At 33.9% G+C, this 16,925-nt stretch overlaps 1 protein-coding gene and 1 pseudogene across 2 annotated transcripts in view; one reads left to right on the forward strand and one right to left on the reverse strand.

Annotated features, from left to right (window-relative positions):
* Positions 1–16,925, forward strand: part of ZC2HC1A (zinc finger C2HC-type containing 1A) — a 44,846-nt gene that overhangs the window by 13,299 nt on the left and 14,622 nt on the right. For both annotated transcript variants that reach the window (XM_045186153.2, XM_024578296.3), the window contains exons 3-7: positions 4,036–4,152; positions 8,385–8,526; positions 10,494–10,642; positions 14,436–14,535; positions 15,104–15,203. In XM_045186153.2, the coding sequence (XP_045042088.1) occupies positions 4,036–4,152; positions 8,385–8,526; positions 10,494–10,642; positions 14,436–14,535; positions 15,104–15,203 (608 nt within the window). The remainder of the gene's footprint in view (positions 1–4,035; positions 4,153–8,384; positions 8,527–10,493; positions 10,643–14,435; positions 14,536–15,103; positions 15,204–16,925) is intronic.
* LOC112320820 (BTB/POZ domain-containing protein KCTD20 pseudogene) lies at positions 1,263–2,484 on the reverse strand (annotated as a pseudogene).

Raw genomic sequence — 16,925 nt, forward strand, 5'->3', positions numbered from 1 at the left:
AATGGGAGGTAATCCCATGACACATCTGGCTCTAGCCATGGGGACATCGGAGAGGGTGGTTCAGTGCTGGGGAGAGAGTGATCTGGGTTGTCATACACTATGCATTAACACGTAGCTGACAGATCAAACCCTATTACTAGTTTTCGTTTCCCCTCAACTCATCCTTTCTTTGGGGATGACATTAGTATGGTTTCTTACCCAGTATGAGCAGCTGATAGGCTATTTAAAATATTCTGGTATCCAAAAAAAATTCCATAAATATGAAAAGAAAAATCCTGTACTGGGGCCAGTCCTGGACAGGTGATATTTCCCCATCTGCTTTACCCCAAATGCTCCCTCACTGGAGCTGTTTTAAGTCTCCCTATTGAGAAACTGAGCCCTTGTGAGAATTTTGCCCACATCTTAAAGACCTTTAAATCATATCTGAGGTCTCCCAGCCACACCTATAGCAACATGCTGCTCTAGGGTGAAGACCTGTGGCTTCACACCAGATTCTAAGCCAGGATAATTAAAGTGGCCTGATTTGGAGAGGTTCTTCTACTTGAGTTGAGTTTCCTTCAAAATTAATAATCAATTTATTTAGGCTCAAACACCATGAAGCCAAGGTTTCATAAACATTGTTATGCCATTATCCTTCCTGTCACAGAATCTGTGTGGTTTTGCATTATTCATTGAATTAATGAAAAAACAAAACTGAATTTAAGCACCTAAGAATTTCCTTTTGGACATTTTGAATGAGAGCCTAGTTCTTCCCTGATGCAGTCTGGGCATAGATGTCACCAAGAATGGCATCTTTATTAACCTCTAATGAGTATGCTGTAAGTGCCTATTTGTAGAAGATAGAGATGGTCTCCTTTTAAGTTTGGTCCCTTTACTGCTAAGTAATGTGCCTGATGTAAAACAAAACACACAAAAGCCAAGAACAAAGCATAAAGGATGAGAACTATTTTGCTGAATATGGGGCAACAAGAGTCTTGACTTTCTTCTCTGCTTTTGCAGTTATGCAAAGATTCAGTGAACAGTAGCAGGCGTAAATTTTTAAGTTACCAGGGCTGCTGCAAAGCTTGTACCTTAATTACCAGTAAGTGTTTTTTTATCCCCTGCCAGAGATGCAGATATACTGAAAAGGATGCACATTAATTATGGGAGAAAGGGAAAGGATAGTGGGAAAGCATGCCGGTTACTCATGGGTAAGATTGGCTTTGGGCAGCCCAGACAGAGAAAAGCTTCAAAGAAGGGTGGACCCATAGCTGGCCCTAATCCTAAAAGTTGTTAGAAGCCATCTGAGCAAGTGGGGCATTGAGCTAGTCAAGTTTATCCACTTGGGGGCAGGCGATGCTTTAATATCCCCTGCAAGACATCTTTTCTGGCAGCTACCAGATTAGTGAGGGATTTGCTCCAAACACACTGGAGAGCCACTTGGCAACTGTTTCCTTCTTGCTTTTCCCATGACATCTGGATAAAGGTGCACTGCACATAATTATAGATTACTTCAGATCAGCCACTTGGTCGTCTCTTAATTTTTTCTTTACAAGTAGGGTAATTGTCAATTCCAATGTGGATGGTTTTCAGGCCCTGTTTTTGCAACATTCTGATTCTCAATATATTTGAAGAATCTGTAGAGTGTGAAGCTATAAAGAATTTGGGAATTTTCCTCCCTAATGGGAGGGGGGTGGGTGGTCTTCATCCCAGTCTACAGAATCCTCATTCATCACACAGTGTGGCACTCTCTCTCCCCTTTCTTGGCACAGCCCACCCTGATGGGCAGGATCAGTTCTTCAAGGAAGTGACCAAACTGCTTGAGAGCATTCTCATTTGTCAGTTAATTCAGTAAACCACTCAGACCTTCGTTTCAGATAGTGTTGAAGCGCTTATGCAGAGGTAATCATCTCTATCCCAGACCGTAGGTATCTCTGGGATAGAGATGTCATCAGGACAAGTGGTGATACCAGTTTTGTAATCCAGCACAGTTTGAAAGACAATTGCACTAATTCCTTCAGCAATCTCACTCCCCCTTCTCATTGGGCCACGTGAAGTTGTTCTCTCTTCCTTGTCGAAATGTCCTTCCCAACTGGTATACAGATGAGCCGTGGAAATTTGTGGATTCCTCACAAAACGTGCGCCATCTACAAAAGGTATCACTGTCTCTGGTACTGGGAATGAACATTACTGCTAAAGCCAGTTTCCAGATCGTTCTGGAGCAATAAAGCGTTGGTTCATGGTTTCATTTACTCCTACTTTGGAAGAAGCAAGAGTCTTTGATGTGTTTGGAAATTGGCATTATGTGAGGGAACTGAAGACGTGCTAGCTCAGAGGCATAGTCAAGTGAAAGGTCACTATTCCTGGGACCCAGAGGATAAGATTTTGAAGACCAGAAATCAGGCTATTTGTTTCTTTTTCTTGGGCTGCAGCTGAGGTTTCATCCACCAGGCAGCTGGTCTGCTGCAGTAACCTGTCCGTCTCACTGCCACAGTGAACATTCATTCTTGGACTATAAGCTGACCTTTCTTCTTGATCAGAAAAAAATCCTGCTGCTCCCTGCCCTGCTTTTGTGCCAGGGGTGAATCTGCCCAGGGGGCACGTGCACCGCACCCACAGAAGCTGCCTGAGGATAGCAGTGCCCAGGCAACTCCAATTCCTCTGAAATGACAACGCTTTCTCAATTTTTTTTTAAACAAAAATAGCTTTCTCACCCTTAATTTGGCAATTTTTAAAATCAATTCAGTATTTTTCAAGTCATTTTCAAAGCATTCAGCTGGGTTTTCATAGAAAAAATTCTTTTTTGCCCTCATTTACTTATGTAATAGATTTAATGACATGATGTAATCACTGTAACAACTCCAGCTTGTGTAATACCTCAGTTTGGGGGACAAGCGCTACATACTTTTGACATAGACAACTCAATATGAAAACAGGCATCCATTAGAAAGTCACCTGCTAGCCACACTTTTAATATTTAGAAGATTTTATTCTAATAGCTATAATTACAGTGCTTGTTTGTCACAATGAAAACAAGTATGTAAAACAATTGATTACTGATTGTGTATTGAAAAATATAAGAGGCCCCATGACACCGAACCTACCAGTTCTGACGTTTCCTCTTGTCCCAAGAGAAGTTTAAGAGCTCCAGCTTATTCAGTTAGTGTTTATCAGAATACAGAAGAAAACAGGTGCATTTAGTGCACTGATGTCATCAGTCAACATGTTTTATTTAGTGGAGGGAGAAGTATTATTTATCTGGGAGATTAACTGGAGGTCAGTTAAGAGAGCTTCCATTGTAATGTTTTTAAAATGAATAAATAAGTGAATGATTGAATGAGTAAGTTGTCAACCATGTTAAGAAGAAAAATACCTGTAGGAGTGCACCACTAGATAGCGCAAGGAAAGTCCTGGGTAAAGAATGGTAGAAAACTTGAGTTCCAGAGGGAGGAAAGGAGTGATTGTGGAGGAAGGGCACAAGGATACAAATCTGACCACTTTGTCCTATTATTTTATGTTCACTTTATGTTAACATAATCTTGTTAACTTTAGTAATCTAAACTACTATATTAACTATTGTAATCCGAACACAAATGCATTCTCTATATACATTATTTTGGGGCATTTAAAATACAGTACAGTATTTTATTACTGCACTGTATTTTATTACTGTATATGTATATGTATTTAATACATATACAATATTTATTTTCAGGTATTTAATAATGAAAATAACTTTTTCCCCACTCAAACAGCTTGACTTGTTGAAATTATTACCTTTATTCTAAGCATTGTGAAACAAGAATATTAAATAACTCAATACAATTTTGAAAGAGTATTTAGCTCTACTTTATTGCTGTGACAAATATAACTAGTAGCATGCATTATATATACATTTTAACAATTTTAGTGAAAGCAAGGTATGTCTTATTTATGAATTATTATTTACTATTCTTTATTTTATCATCAGATTTTTAAACTGGTCTAAAATAACAATTTAAAATCTTCCCTTGTATAGAAATGAAAATGATACATTGCTTTTATTCATCTTAACAGAAAAAACATGGACCCATTTGCCAGAAAACTGCCACTAAAAAACGGAAGACTTTTGATTCGAGCAGACAAAGAGCTGAAGGAACTGATATTCCAACAGTAAAACCTCTTAAACCTAGGGTAATTGTATACCTTTGAACAGTGTGAACCTTGATGTTATATATATATATGTGTGTGTGTGTGTGTGTATATATAGAGAGAGAAAAGAATTATAATTATCTGTTATACTAAGATTGAAGAATAAGCAGGATTTTGTGTAGTGTTCTCAGTTTGGCTGCAAAGGAGAAGCTTAATTACTGTCTCCAACTCTCACTATTACAGTGAGGTTTTTGTAGCATTGGAGAATCACTTGCTTAGCTGTAGGCTGGAAATAATTAGAAGTCCTCTTCACATGTTCCTTTTAAGTAAGTCATTGTTAATTATCTCAGATAAAATTTAAGTATGTTAAAGTCTCTCTTACCAGTAGTGTAATAACTATTTATAAAAGTAAAGATATTATTTATAGATATCTTAGCATAATAAATATTGATTATCTTGGTTGATTCATTGTCATTATTTGTGATCTTACTATGCTTTCCTCAGGAGAATTTTATCAGTTGCTCAACTGTCTATACAGAGCCATTTTCAGTTTTTGTTCTTTCTTGTAATCAAAGCACTGAATCTCCTATGATAATGTCTCTTTAAAATCACTGTGATATGTTATATTGCTAAGAATAAGTCATGTAAATACTTTGTCCAACAAAGTTTTAAAGAGTTTTTTCAGTGAAATAGTCAAATTTGAGTACCCCATTGAATAGGATTTTGAAACAGATCCCTGCTTTCAGTGGTAATACCTTCTCCCAGTAGCGCAGGAAAGCATTTCTCTATGGAGCAATTAATCTTACTAATAAAATCATTTGGTAAAAGAAAAATCATGTTCATTTTTGTATTTTCATCTATTTATCTAAGAGAATACTTGTGAAGTTTGAATAAGGTAAAACATTATTTGAAGCTTTCCTTAGTCACCTGCCAGGTGTATAACTGTATTCACTTTAATTAGCTTAGAAGAAATACTACTGAAATCTTTGGGAGTAGTACAACATAGTGGGTATAAACAAGGGCTCAAGAGTTAAGACTGCCTGCTCTTCACTCTGTCTCTGCTGTTTACTATGTTGTGATGAGTTACTTAATCCATACTTTTACTTATCTGTAAAATGGTGATAGGAGTGGTAGTATCTGTTTTGTGGGGCTATTAGGGGGATTACATAAATTTATCCATGGCGATCTCTTGATAAATATTGTCCTATATCTTTCTTATGAGTTCATAACTTAAAAAATTCATCTTCAGAAAAAAATAAAAGCCATAGATTTACATTAAGTAGCTTATATTCTTGCTACTTAAATGATGATCCATATAGTAATAATATCAGCCCTATTTGGGAACTTGTTAGAAATGCAGAGTCTCAGGTCCCAACCAGACATACTCAATTAGGACCTGCATTTTAACTTCATCCTTATTTGAGTCATATGCATATTAAAGTTTGAGAAGCAGTATGTTAAAAGATTTTGAACATCATAGTGTAGTTCTTCGTATCTATCTGTATCGAGGAAATCCTACAAAATCACAAGCACAGTGGAGCAAAGCAAATAACAAACTTCATTTTTTGAGAAAGCAAAGGTAGTCATAATCCACAGAACACAAAATGTAAGGGCTTCCCATAGCAACTAAGATCTGGGAGAAGTTACCTATTAAGGAGACACTAGAGGTTGCTGGGGGGGGGGGTTGCTGCGGGGAGGGGTTATGGCCAAGAATCTGGGAACCTGGCATCTTAGAACCTGGTCTCCTCAGCTTACAGGTGACTTTGATGGTGAGGGGTCTTATCAGGAAGTACATCCCTTGTTTACTACAGCCAGGGCAGGAACTGAGAAGAGCTGTAGGGCCTTGGATAGCCAGGAACCAGAATGATCCTGGCTGAAATGGAATAAAGCCAGGAAGGAGGAAGTGAAGAAAAGAGGCAAAGAAAGTTAAATGGCCCAGCCTGAGGCAAAGGCTCTCAGAAAGCACCAAAAGGAAAATAACCTTTCTCAGGGTTTGGGGCCCACTCTACAGGGCTATGTCTTGTTCGAAGTAAGTGTGGCCGGCAGTAGTAACCCTCTTGACCCATATTGTTTTAGAGAAGTAAAAGGGGTGTGTCTACGCACACAGAACAGCCTTATTTGCATCTGTATCTGATGCAACAGAGAAGAGAGCCATTGGTGTGTGTTGCTTGGAAGGCTACCCTGGGCCTCTCCTTCTCCCTAAAACCTCTTGTAAATAGCTGTACCAGGAAAACCTAACTCATTCAGTGACAAGTAATGAAAAACCATTACCTCAGCATTGATACAGATACTGTAAGAAAAAGGAAGAAGAGGGCAGGCAGCAAGACTGGCCAGTAGATGACTAATACTCATTGTGGAGTAGATGAATGTGATCAGACATTTATGACTATAAAGTACAAAACTTCAAAGTGTCAGTCATCTCAAACATGGAAATGTGCTTATACTTGTTTAGATTTTTGCATCTATATTAATAAGAAGTGAGTCTATAATTTTTGTTTTTATCAGTTTTGTTACTCTCATAAGACTAGTGAGAATGTTGTTCATTTTCTCTTTTTTTAAAGATGATGCTATTTTTAAAAAATGACTGTAAGAACTCAACAGGAAAGGCATCTGGGCCAAGAATTTTCTTTTGTGGGTATTTTAAATAACAGATTCATTTTAAATACATATATAAGAATATAAGATTATTGTGATTTTCTATTTCTTATCTGATTTATAGAGTGTGCTAAGGATATTGTTCCTTTCTTAATTATCAATTTATTAACGTATGTTTATAATGTCTTCTTTCTTGTGTTGGTGAGAACTGGATCATGTACTATTTTCTGTTCTTGGTAATTTGTATTTTTCTCTCTCTCTTGATTAGTCTTGCCTCATTATTGTTTTTGAAGAACTATCTTTTGACTGTGTTGACCCAACCTATATTCCTGATTTAAAAAATAAAGACATAATAGGAATACTTGGATACTTCAATAATATAATAAAATAAGTCTCTTGTAGCACAAAAACCAGCATCGTGTTTAGTGGAAAGATACTTAGAAGTAGTTCCATTAAAGTCGGGAGCAAAATTAAGCTCTAACCACTATAGTAAGTGCCAGCTGATAGTTAGATAATAACAAGAGATAAGGTGTCTAAGGATTGGAAAAGAGGAGGTAAAACTGCCAGAGATGAAACCCCAGAGGAATCTGATAAATTACTGCCAATAATAAAAGAAGTCAGTGAAGAAATGAAGTAAAGACCCTTTATAAACGAGTAACACCAAATATATAATATTTAGGAATAAATCTTATAATAATAAAAATATAAGACTTTTATTATTATCTTTATAATAACCAAACAAAATAAAAAAAGAAAAGAAAAAGTTCAGAAATAAGCCCAAATACAAAAGAGAATATGGTAAAGGTATTACCCCAGTTCATCGGGGAGAAAAGTCAATCAACGATGGGGAGACAGCTGCATAGCCGTGTTAGTGAACAAAAAATGAAGTGAAATCCATATGCCACACCATCCATCAGGATAAATTCCAAATGAATAAGAGATTTAAACATTTTTTACATGAAACCATGAAAGTTCTGCGTGGAAACATGGAAGATTTTCATTTTACTTCACTGTGAGATTGGGCCTTACTAACTGTGACTACAAACCCAGTGACCACAAAGAAAAGATTTGTAAATTAAACTACATTAAAAAAATAAATCTTTATATCAGAAGACCCTTAGACAATGCCAAAAGACAGACATAATTGTTCGGGAAGGTAGGGGCTAGTCTCTAAAGAGTTACTGGAAATGGTTTAAGGAAAAAAAAAGACCAATAACCTAACATAAGTTGACCAGGCATATATAAACAGTTCCACAGAAAAGTCAATTCAAATGATTCTTAATGATATGAACAGATGCTCAATGTTATTCATTATAAGAGAAAAGCCAGTTAAAACCATAGAGAGAACTAATTTTCACCTCTAATAGTTAACCCAAATACCTCAATTGGAGAAACTATGGAAAACAGGGAAATACACTTTTAGTTGTAATTTTAATGCATGTCACACCTACAGAAGTCAATTTAGCAGTGTCTTATCAAAATTACAATTGTATTTTAAAAATTACATATAAGATAGTTGCATAAAATTCTTTTTTGTAATTGTAAATTTGAGAAGGAAACCATTTAAGGACTCCTGGTACAAGAATTTTTTAAAGTAATATGGCATTTCTTCAAGTTTTACCTTAATTTATTGTTTAAAAAAAAATGTTTCAAAAGGTTTTTCTTTTTTTTTTTTTAAGCCGGAACCTCCAAAGAAACCATCTAATTGGAGAAGAAAACATGAGGAATTCATTGCCACCATAAGAGCAGCGAAAGGCCTTGATCAGGCCCTTAAGGAAGGGGGCAAGCTTCCTCCTCCTCCTCCACCTTCTTATGATCCGGGTATATGAACTGTTGTGGACAGTAATGTTCATGTGGGGAGAAAATAGTGATAGAATTTTTATAAATTTTAAGGTGCTATTAAACTTAATTCATTATAATGGAGCATGATGAAGCATGATCTTTAAATTTTTTGTTACAAAATAATGGTGATAATAAGCATCAGTGTTGAACATAGAAATGCATTATCTTTTTATCTCAATACTTTTGTTTAAACATAAAATGTTATAATATTTTTAAAACTATTATAATTACTATTAAATGTTAGTATTCTAGGAAAGATTTTAATGATGCTCACTGTAAATTGAAACTTAGTCATTCAGTTAGATGTAGATAATGTTGCCTAGTTCTTTGGAATCTTCTCATCTGGGAAGGAAAACAATTCATAATATTGCTTCAGAAATGTACAGCTCATGTGAGGAAATTACCGTATAAACTGATATACCTAAAGTATGCCCTAAGCTCATGTCTTATGTTTTCTTCATTGAGTGGGTAAAAGTCATTTGTTATGGTTAACAAAAGCAAGGCAGGATGTTGGCAACCCCTTTTGAAATATTAAGATAGTAAAAGATTTAAAATAGCACAGTTGACATTTTAACATTGGTTATTAGAGTAGCCTGAAGAGGTAGTTATTTTAATGTAACAAGTTAACTGCATGGAAATCATGTTAGTATTTTAGATTGGGATTTATTTCTTAGTAAAGAGAAATTTCTTTAGAAAATCTAGATATGATCAATTTTCATGTTTAGTTGTAGAGAAGAACTCAACAAATTATAGGCTTTACAGGCCTCAAGGTCTCTCTTTTGCAACTACTCAGCTCTGTTGCACCTGTTACAGGAAAGCAGCCACAGACAATATGTAAATAAATGGGCATGGTTGTGTTCTAATATTTTATTTAACAAAACAGGCAGCAGGCAGTCTGGATTTGGCCCAGGGGCCCTAGCTTGCCAACCTCTGTTCTAGAGTAATTAACTTTAAGGCTAGGAGTGTTTCTGGGATGACCTAACTATGTTTGGATCTCTTCTAATTCTTCCTAATTTTCCCCATGAAGTTGAATTTTCTCTCTGTTTTGGTGGTATTTGTGTATTGATTTGGGCTTTAGAAATTTTGAAATCTCTTAGTCTTGACAAAAAAACTTATTTGTTTTTAGAAGTTTTAGACTTACTCTCTAAATAGTGGTACAAATTTTTGAGCTTCAGATGCATGTAAATTCTGAACAGTAAACTCCCTCTCAAAGTTGAAATAAATTGAGATTTTTTGGACACTGTTAAATTTTAATATCATGTCTTCTTAGTGTCTCAGTTGAGATCTTTTACAGTGCTACAAAATTTGGTTCATTTTGGAATAATTTAGAGATTTAATTTTAAAAGAAATTTTATTTATAGTGTACCTTGCATTTTAGACTGTCAAGGAAGGGTTTACTGTTAATTTTGAATTAATTATGTTAATGAGGTATATTATTTTCACTGCTTGCATTTGTTGGGATCTCTAAAAGAAAATAAAACTGTATAAAGTCAATTAAATGATTTTATGACAGTTTTCTTCTAATAGAAATAAAAGATTTTAACAGATCTAAAATTTATAATATATTTTGAAAATAATATGTTATTACTGTTTAACTATTCTACCATATACAAATATGTATATATGATAAAAATATTGCATTATAGAAATGAAAAAGAAATAACATTTTTCATCTACTTACTCATATTTTTTATCAGCGATTTTTTCCCTCAAATATGATTCTAAGCTGGAAGAACATTGGAATTTATCGTATACTAGCAGACTTCATGCTTAAATATCTTTTACTAAATTTGGATAAGTCAGGTTGTGTAGTTATAAGGAAATAAGGGATTTTGTGTATCAAATGTCTTTATATATGTATTTATGCTTGTCTTTGTATAAACTCATAATTCTTTACGTCTCATTTCAAGTATTATGTTATTAAGTTGTTTCTTTTTTTGTTTTAGATTATATTCAGTGTCCATATTGCCAGAGGAGGTTTAATGAAAATGCAGCTGACAGACATATAAATTTCTGTAAAGAACAAGCAGCACGTATTAGTAATAAAGGCAAATTTTCATCTGATGCCAAAGGAAAAGCTACGTCTCGGACCCAGGTGAAATGCAGTACTTAATCATTTCTACAAACAAATGAGAAAATGACTTTTTCAAGTTTACTGTTTTGTGGTTATGTTTTATAGAACATTTAAGTAGTTTTCTCAACTGTTAAAATTTAGACATTACTGTTCAAGGATTTAGTAAGAAATTTGAATAGCTAATTGAAAACATAATTAAAAATAGTTTGAAATGGACTTCAGTTAGTAGAGACTTGAAAATATACAGATTTTAAAGAGGTATTAGGGAAAAGTAAGAAAATAATTAAAAATAGGTGAAGCAGATGCACAGGAAACCAGAGGTGACAGAGGGATAAGAAAATGACAGGAAAATCCTCTTTTGAAAATTATGTAAGTACTAAATATTTCCATGCTCTATACAAGTAATGCACCTGAGGGAATGGATGTAAGGTCAAATCCAAAATGCTACTTTTAGTCTTTATTTCTTCATCTGTGAAGTGGTAATCTACATGAGTATTGTGAGACACAAGTGAATTAATGTCTGTGAAAGCACTTAGCACACCATTAACCATATAAGGATTTTTGTTATATGAAATTGATTTCTATAATACTGTTGTTTTTCTTAAAGCATATTGTTATACAAAAACACCGATAATGTCATACTTCCAGCAAATATCATTTTTTACAAAGCTTTCATTTGTAAACAATTTTTCAGTACTGTAAATCTAGCATACAGTAAATAAATCAATTTCTCTTTATTACTTACTAATGAGATACTGCCTTAAAGGACTCCATTAAATTTGGGACCTCCTTGAGAGAATATTTTAATTGAGTTTTTGTTAATATTATTGGAAACAGAGCATGTCAGTATCATCATCGTTGTGCACAAAGAACAGTGACTCTTTTCGAATAATTTCCACACCAGAGGTCGAACAACATATATCTTTTATACAAATAGTTAATAACAGTAATCTGATTTTTTGTATTATTTTGTTTCAAGAATAAGTAGAGCAGAGAATATACAATAAAATGTGTATATTCCAACAATTTGTTGACAAATGATTGATAAATGTAAAATCCAGGTAGTTGATTCCATGTCCAGTCATATATGTTCATTTGAGTCTAACCCCATAATTTCTCATCTCTGTCCGTTCAAGAAGTTTTTATTGGGTACTCTTTGAATCAGACACTATAGCAAGTACTGGGTCTATTAGTAAACTAAATACAATACTTTTCTAAAGATGCTTAAATGCATCCGTGTCATATTTGGCAACTGTACTTTCACCAGCACTCAGTATTATCAGTTCTGAGCGTTTTTAGTGCTTAGCTGAACAGTCGGTTCAAATAGCAATTTCTGCCAATTTATAAGAAATGAATGGCCTCCATGTTCTTTGAGCTTTTCTAATTTCAATAAAAAGTCTTGGCCAATATAAATATTTTGCTAAGGAAATATTAGATTTGTGATCTTCATAAAAACACATGAAATAATTAGCATCTAATACAGAAATGAAAGAAATGTACATTGACTATAATTGTACTAAAATAAAAGTATTTTGTTATTCTGAATGAACTTAAACGAAATTGTTGGTAGCTAAAGTCATCCTGAAAGCCTTTATAATTCTGCTAGAATCTCAGCTAGATGTTTTAGAATAGATAAAATACAACTGAGTAAGGAGAAGTCAGAGTATCCAGGTCAGGGGAACAATGACTTACTGAGAGGCAGGTGAATATGTTTTAAACAAGAGGCATTCATAGTACAAGGATTCAGAAAGGAAACTAACCTGACTAGTTCTTGTTGAAAGTAATAGGAAATATTATAGGAGATAGGTAAGGTTGGGCTAGGTTCTAGGTACCTCAGAAAACCTGACAATAAAATTGAGTAAAATGATAGGAGGTCTAATATAGAAAGTGGAAAAATGAAGGACCTTTTGAAAGGAATATTCTGCTTTTTTCTATTTGTAAGCCATTAACTTATTAATAATAAATTCTAATATGTACATAAAAATCTATAGTCCCTGATATATACTGTTATGAGAGCTCTTCCTACCTATGCTCCGCCTAAAGATTTGACCTCTCAATCAATATATAATATGCCACCCTTCATTCATGCCAATCATTTTGCTCTTTTTTAGTAATTAGCAAAATATGAGCATTGCCAGTTCTGTTTCTTAATTCAGTTTTATGGACCCTATTTTTAGTAGACATGTCTCTGATATGTTGACAAGTCTTTGTTAGGTCTTGTTTTCCATATTGTTGTTTATTTTAAAATCTTTCCTTATGTCTTCATTGGTATTTTAATGAGAGAGACATATTAACAGATGTCCTTATAAACCAGAAACATCTGTTAGGTTTTTAAAGAAACTTTGATATGGCTTATCTCCAACGTCTTCTAGTCATTTGTTCATCTAACAGATAATTATTGAAGCTTTTCTATTTGCTATGTGCTTAAGAAATTTCAGTTTGGGGCAAAGATGCAAATAGTTCCACAGATGCATGGTATTCAAGTGTGTGTGTGAGACCCTTGTATCAAGATTTATTTTTTTAAAAGGATACATACTTAATTTCAAAGAGTTATAATGTTTGACTTTAAAATTTGTGTTTAGCCAGCAGCGTTTTAGTAGTAGTGCTGCTACTGATTATTGGCTGTGAAATATGATTTGATTTTTGAAAATCAGGTTTAAAACCATTTTCACAAAGTGCTAAGCAGTCTAAATGCATTGGGCTAAATCCCAAGTGTGTACGCAAGCACAGCAGTCACCTTATAGTTGAAGCACTGGCCTGGAACTAAGGTGGCATGAGTCTTAAATTCTGTTCAGTTGTTAAGTTGGAGTATAACCCTGAGCAAGTGCATTTCTTTCTATCAGAGCAGGTGATAAGGTATTTTTTATTTAGTATATGAGCAAAATTTGGCTCATATGAGATGGTAAAATAAAATTAATAGTGATATCCTTCTAGAGAATGGAGCAAAAATAAAAATAAGATAAGCTGATGTACTCTGCCTTTCCTCGACCCATATCTCATTCGTCTGACATGGTCCGGTGAGGACGGTGAAGCCAGACTTGGCTCTGTCTCTTCACATTGGTGATATCCAAAAGGCAGCTATTGTAAAACTTGTCCTTATTGATATGTAATCTTAGAAATTTTTACCAGGAAATTTGACAGGATTATACATATGAAATAAAAAACCACACCAGGAACATGCAAAATCTTCACCTTTAAGATGCACTACCTAGTGAGCATCATTATGTGTCTCTAAGTTTTTCTGTTAGTACTTGCTTGGCATTTAAAATCTAACATTGAGGAAATATTTTCCACTAAACCTTTCCCCCCTCTCTGAACCGGGAAAAGCTGCTCTGTGTTCATTTTAGCAGTGGAACATCTGAGCCAAACTTTTAGTACACCAGTTTTGAGAAGAAACATATTTTGGGGAACCTCTCTGAGGTGACACTTTTTTTTTTGAAAGATTAATCCTCACCTGAGGATATGTTTATAGATTTTTTTTTTTTTGAGAGAGAGAAAGAAGGGACAGAGAAGGAACAATCAGTTGCCTCACATACGCCTCCTGACCAGGGATCAAACCTGCAACCTATGTATGCACCCCAATCAGCAATCGAATCCAGAACCTTTTGGTGTATGTGATGATGCTCCAGCTAACTGAGCCACCTCGCCAGGCTGAAATGACCCTTTTTAATCTATACTTTCTCATTTTGAATAACAGTAGCTAATACAAAGATTGCTCATTGAAGGGAATGAAAAATAACTAGCTTTGAAATACTAGTTAAAAATAGATATTCAAAAATGGTGCTGATAACATATTTTATTTTCATTATTTTAGTATAAGCCGCCTGCTCTTAAAAAGTCAAATTCTCCTGGGACCATATCATCAGGATCTTCACGATTACCACAACCAAGTGGAACTAGCAAGACTGTTGTAGGTAATGAGATCTATGAAATAACTTGTTTTATTTTTGTTATTAACAGTAGTGGTAGAAAAGGAAATGAAGATAGTGTTCTATTTTGGATTACTAAAATAGATTTATAATTAGCAAGATATAGGGAGTTTAAATAATTATTTCTGAGTAAAAATAAAGTAACTTTCAATAGCTTCCTCTTTAGATATTTTATAGTCCTTTTTTTTTTTTTTAGCTTCAGTGCATATCCTTGATGTTGTTGATGAAACATTTGTTCAGTATAGTCAACCAAGTTCTTTTCTTGATTCTTTACGACTACTTTTTCCCTCATTTCTACCTGTACCACTCTGAACTTGACAAGTGTCCTTAAACAGACAAATGTTTAATGGTTTGAAGAAGATATTGACTGCTGACGTGTACCTTTATTTGTATGTGTATTATAAGAAATATAGAAGTAAGAAATGAAGGATATTATATGTGGAATTCTTCTTAGTTGATAACTTGTTCAGATATATTGTTTTCCTTGTCAGATGCTATTTTATGTGATTTTTATTTCATAGTGTCATTAAAACTAATACCTTTTTATTATAAGGTGTACCTTCAGGTAAAGTGTCTTCAGTTAGCAGTTCTTTGGGAAACAAACTTCAGACCTTATCTCCCTCACACAAAGGCATAGCAGCCCCTCATGTAGGGTAAGTTTACATTGAATTTAATTTATTAGTGATGCGCGCACACACACACACATACGTGTATATATATATGTATGTATATATATGCATAAATAATACTAAGACTTTATTTTGTTTAGATAATTGGCCTTTTAATTATCCTTAATTTTCTTTCTAAGTTCATTTGTCCTTTAATATTGCTGGTCAGATCCACACCCACTGCCTTTGGGGATCTAAATTAGCATAACTGTATTGAAAAAATACCTGGTGGCATTTATCAAGAGTCTTAAAACATTTATATTTTTGATTGAATAATTTTACTCTGGGAATCTAAGGAAATCATTTTAAATACAAAAGATTTTTGTAATAATTATTAAGCATTATGTATCAGGCACTGTGCTAGACATTTACATATATTTTTATCAAAACCACCTGACTACCATATGATGAGAGGGTCAGAGAAGCAAAATGATTTGCTCAAAGCCACACAGCTGCTTAGAGTTGGAAGTAGAATACAAATTAGGGTCTCTTTAGCTCTAAACATTGTTCTCTTTTCATATGCCTTTATTATAATGTATAAAATTATCTAAATATGTCTAGCTTTGTTTGAAGAGCAAATATTGAAAATCTATAGTGGTATATTATACAACCATAAAAATATATATAAATTTTAATAAACTACTTCTGTGATAACACAAATGGAATGTAGAATACAAACCCCATGTTAGCTGTGATAGAAACGAGAAAAATAGGTGTAGACAAAAACACCTAATATGCTAAAATAGTAATAGTGGGTGGTTCTTTTCCTTTCATTTAGTACTTTCTAAATACTTTTTATTTTTCTACAGTTTTATATACATAACGTTCAATAAGGTAGAATAATTAGCTTTCAACAATTATGTTTCTATGGGAAAATTATTGATAACACTGGAGATTTTAATAGAAGGCCTCATATTCCAATAGAAACTCACTTTTTCTTCCATTTCAATGTAAGAAAATTAAGAGTTACTATATCACCACTGGAATGAAGGCTATGTCTATGTCTTCAGAAATACTGATAAAGTCGATATAGGAAATATAGCACACATTACTTTCAAAGTTATCACTTAATTTTATATAGGAAATATATATGAAAGTATATATCAAATGAGAGTAATTGCCATTTTCTCATTTTGACTGTGTTGAAAGTACAAGAACTAAAAGGAATTTAATTTTTTTATGGAAAAAGAAAAATGATCAACTAATGACATCTAATTAGTTTAAATGTTTTTTTTTTTCTTTTTGTTGTGCTTCCAAAAAGAGTAGACAGGCTGTCCTTTATAAAGAGAGAGGTTATCAGTCAAACTGGTGATTGAAAAGTAAAAGGTTCTCATCTTCCAGTGGTAAAAACTGATTTGATTTTTTTTCTTCTCTACTGATTTGACTTGACCTTATTTATTTAATTAATTTATTTAATTTATTTATTTTTATTTATTTAGTTTTATTTTTTATCCTTACCCGAGGACATGCTGATTGATTTGAGAGAGAGAGGGGAAGAAAGGGAGAGAGAGAGGTAGACAAACATTGACGTGAGAGAGAAACATCAGTCGGTTGCCTTTCAAATGCACCCCTACCAAGAACCAAACCCGGGCATGTGCCCTGACAAGGAATCAAACTCAAGACCTTTTGGTGTGCTGAATGACGCCCAACCAACTGAGCCACAAGGACCACAGCTCTACTGATTTGACTTTAATAACTAAAGTATAG

This window comes from Desmodus rotundus, chromosome 8 (assembly GCF_022682495.2).
Source record: "Desmodus rotundus isolate HL8 chromosome 8, HLdesRot8A.1, whole genome shotgun sequence".
NCBI lineage: Eukaryota > Metazoa > Chordata > Mammalia > Chiroptera > Phyllostomidae > Desmodus > Desmodus rotundus.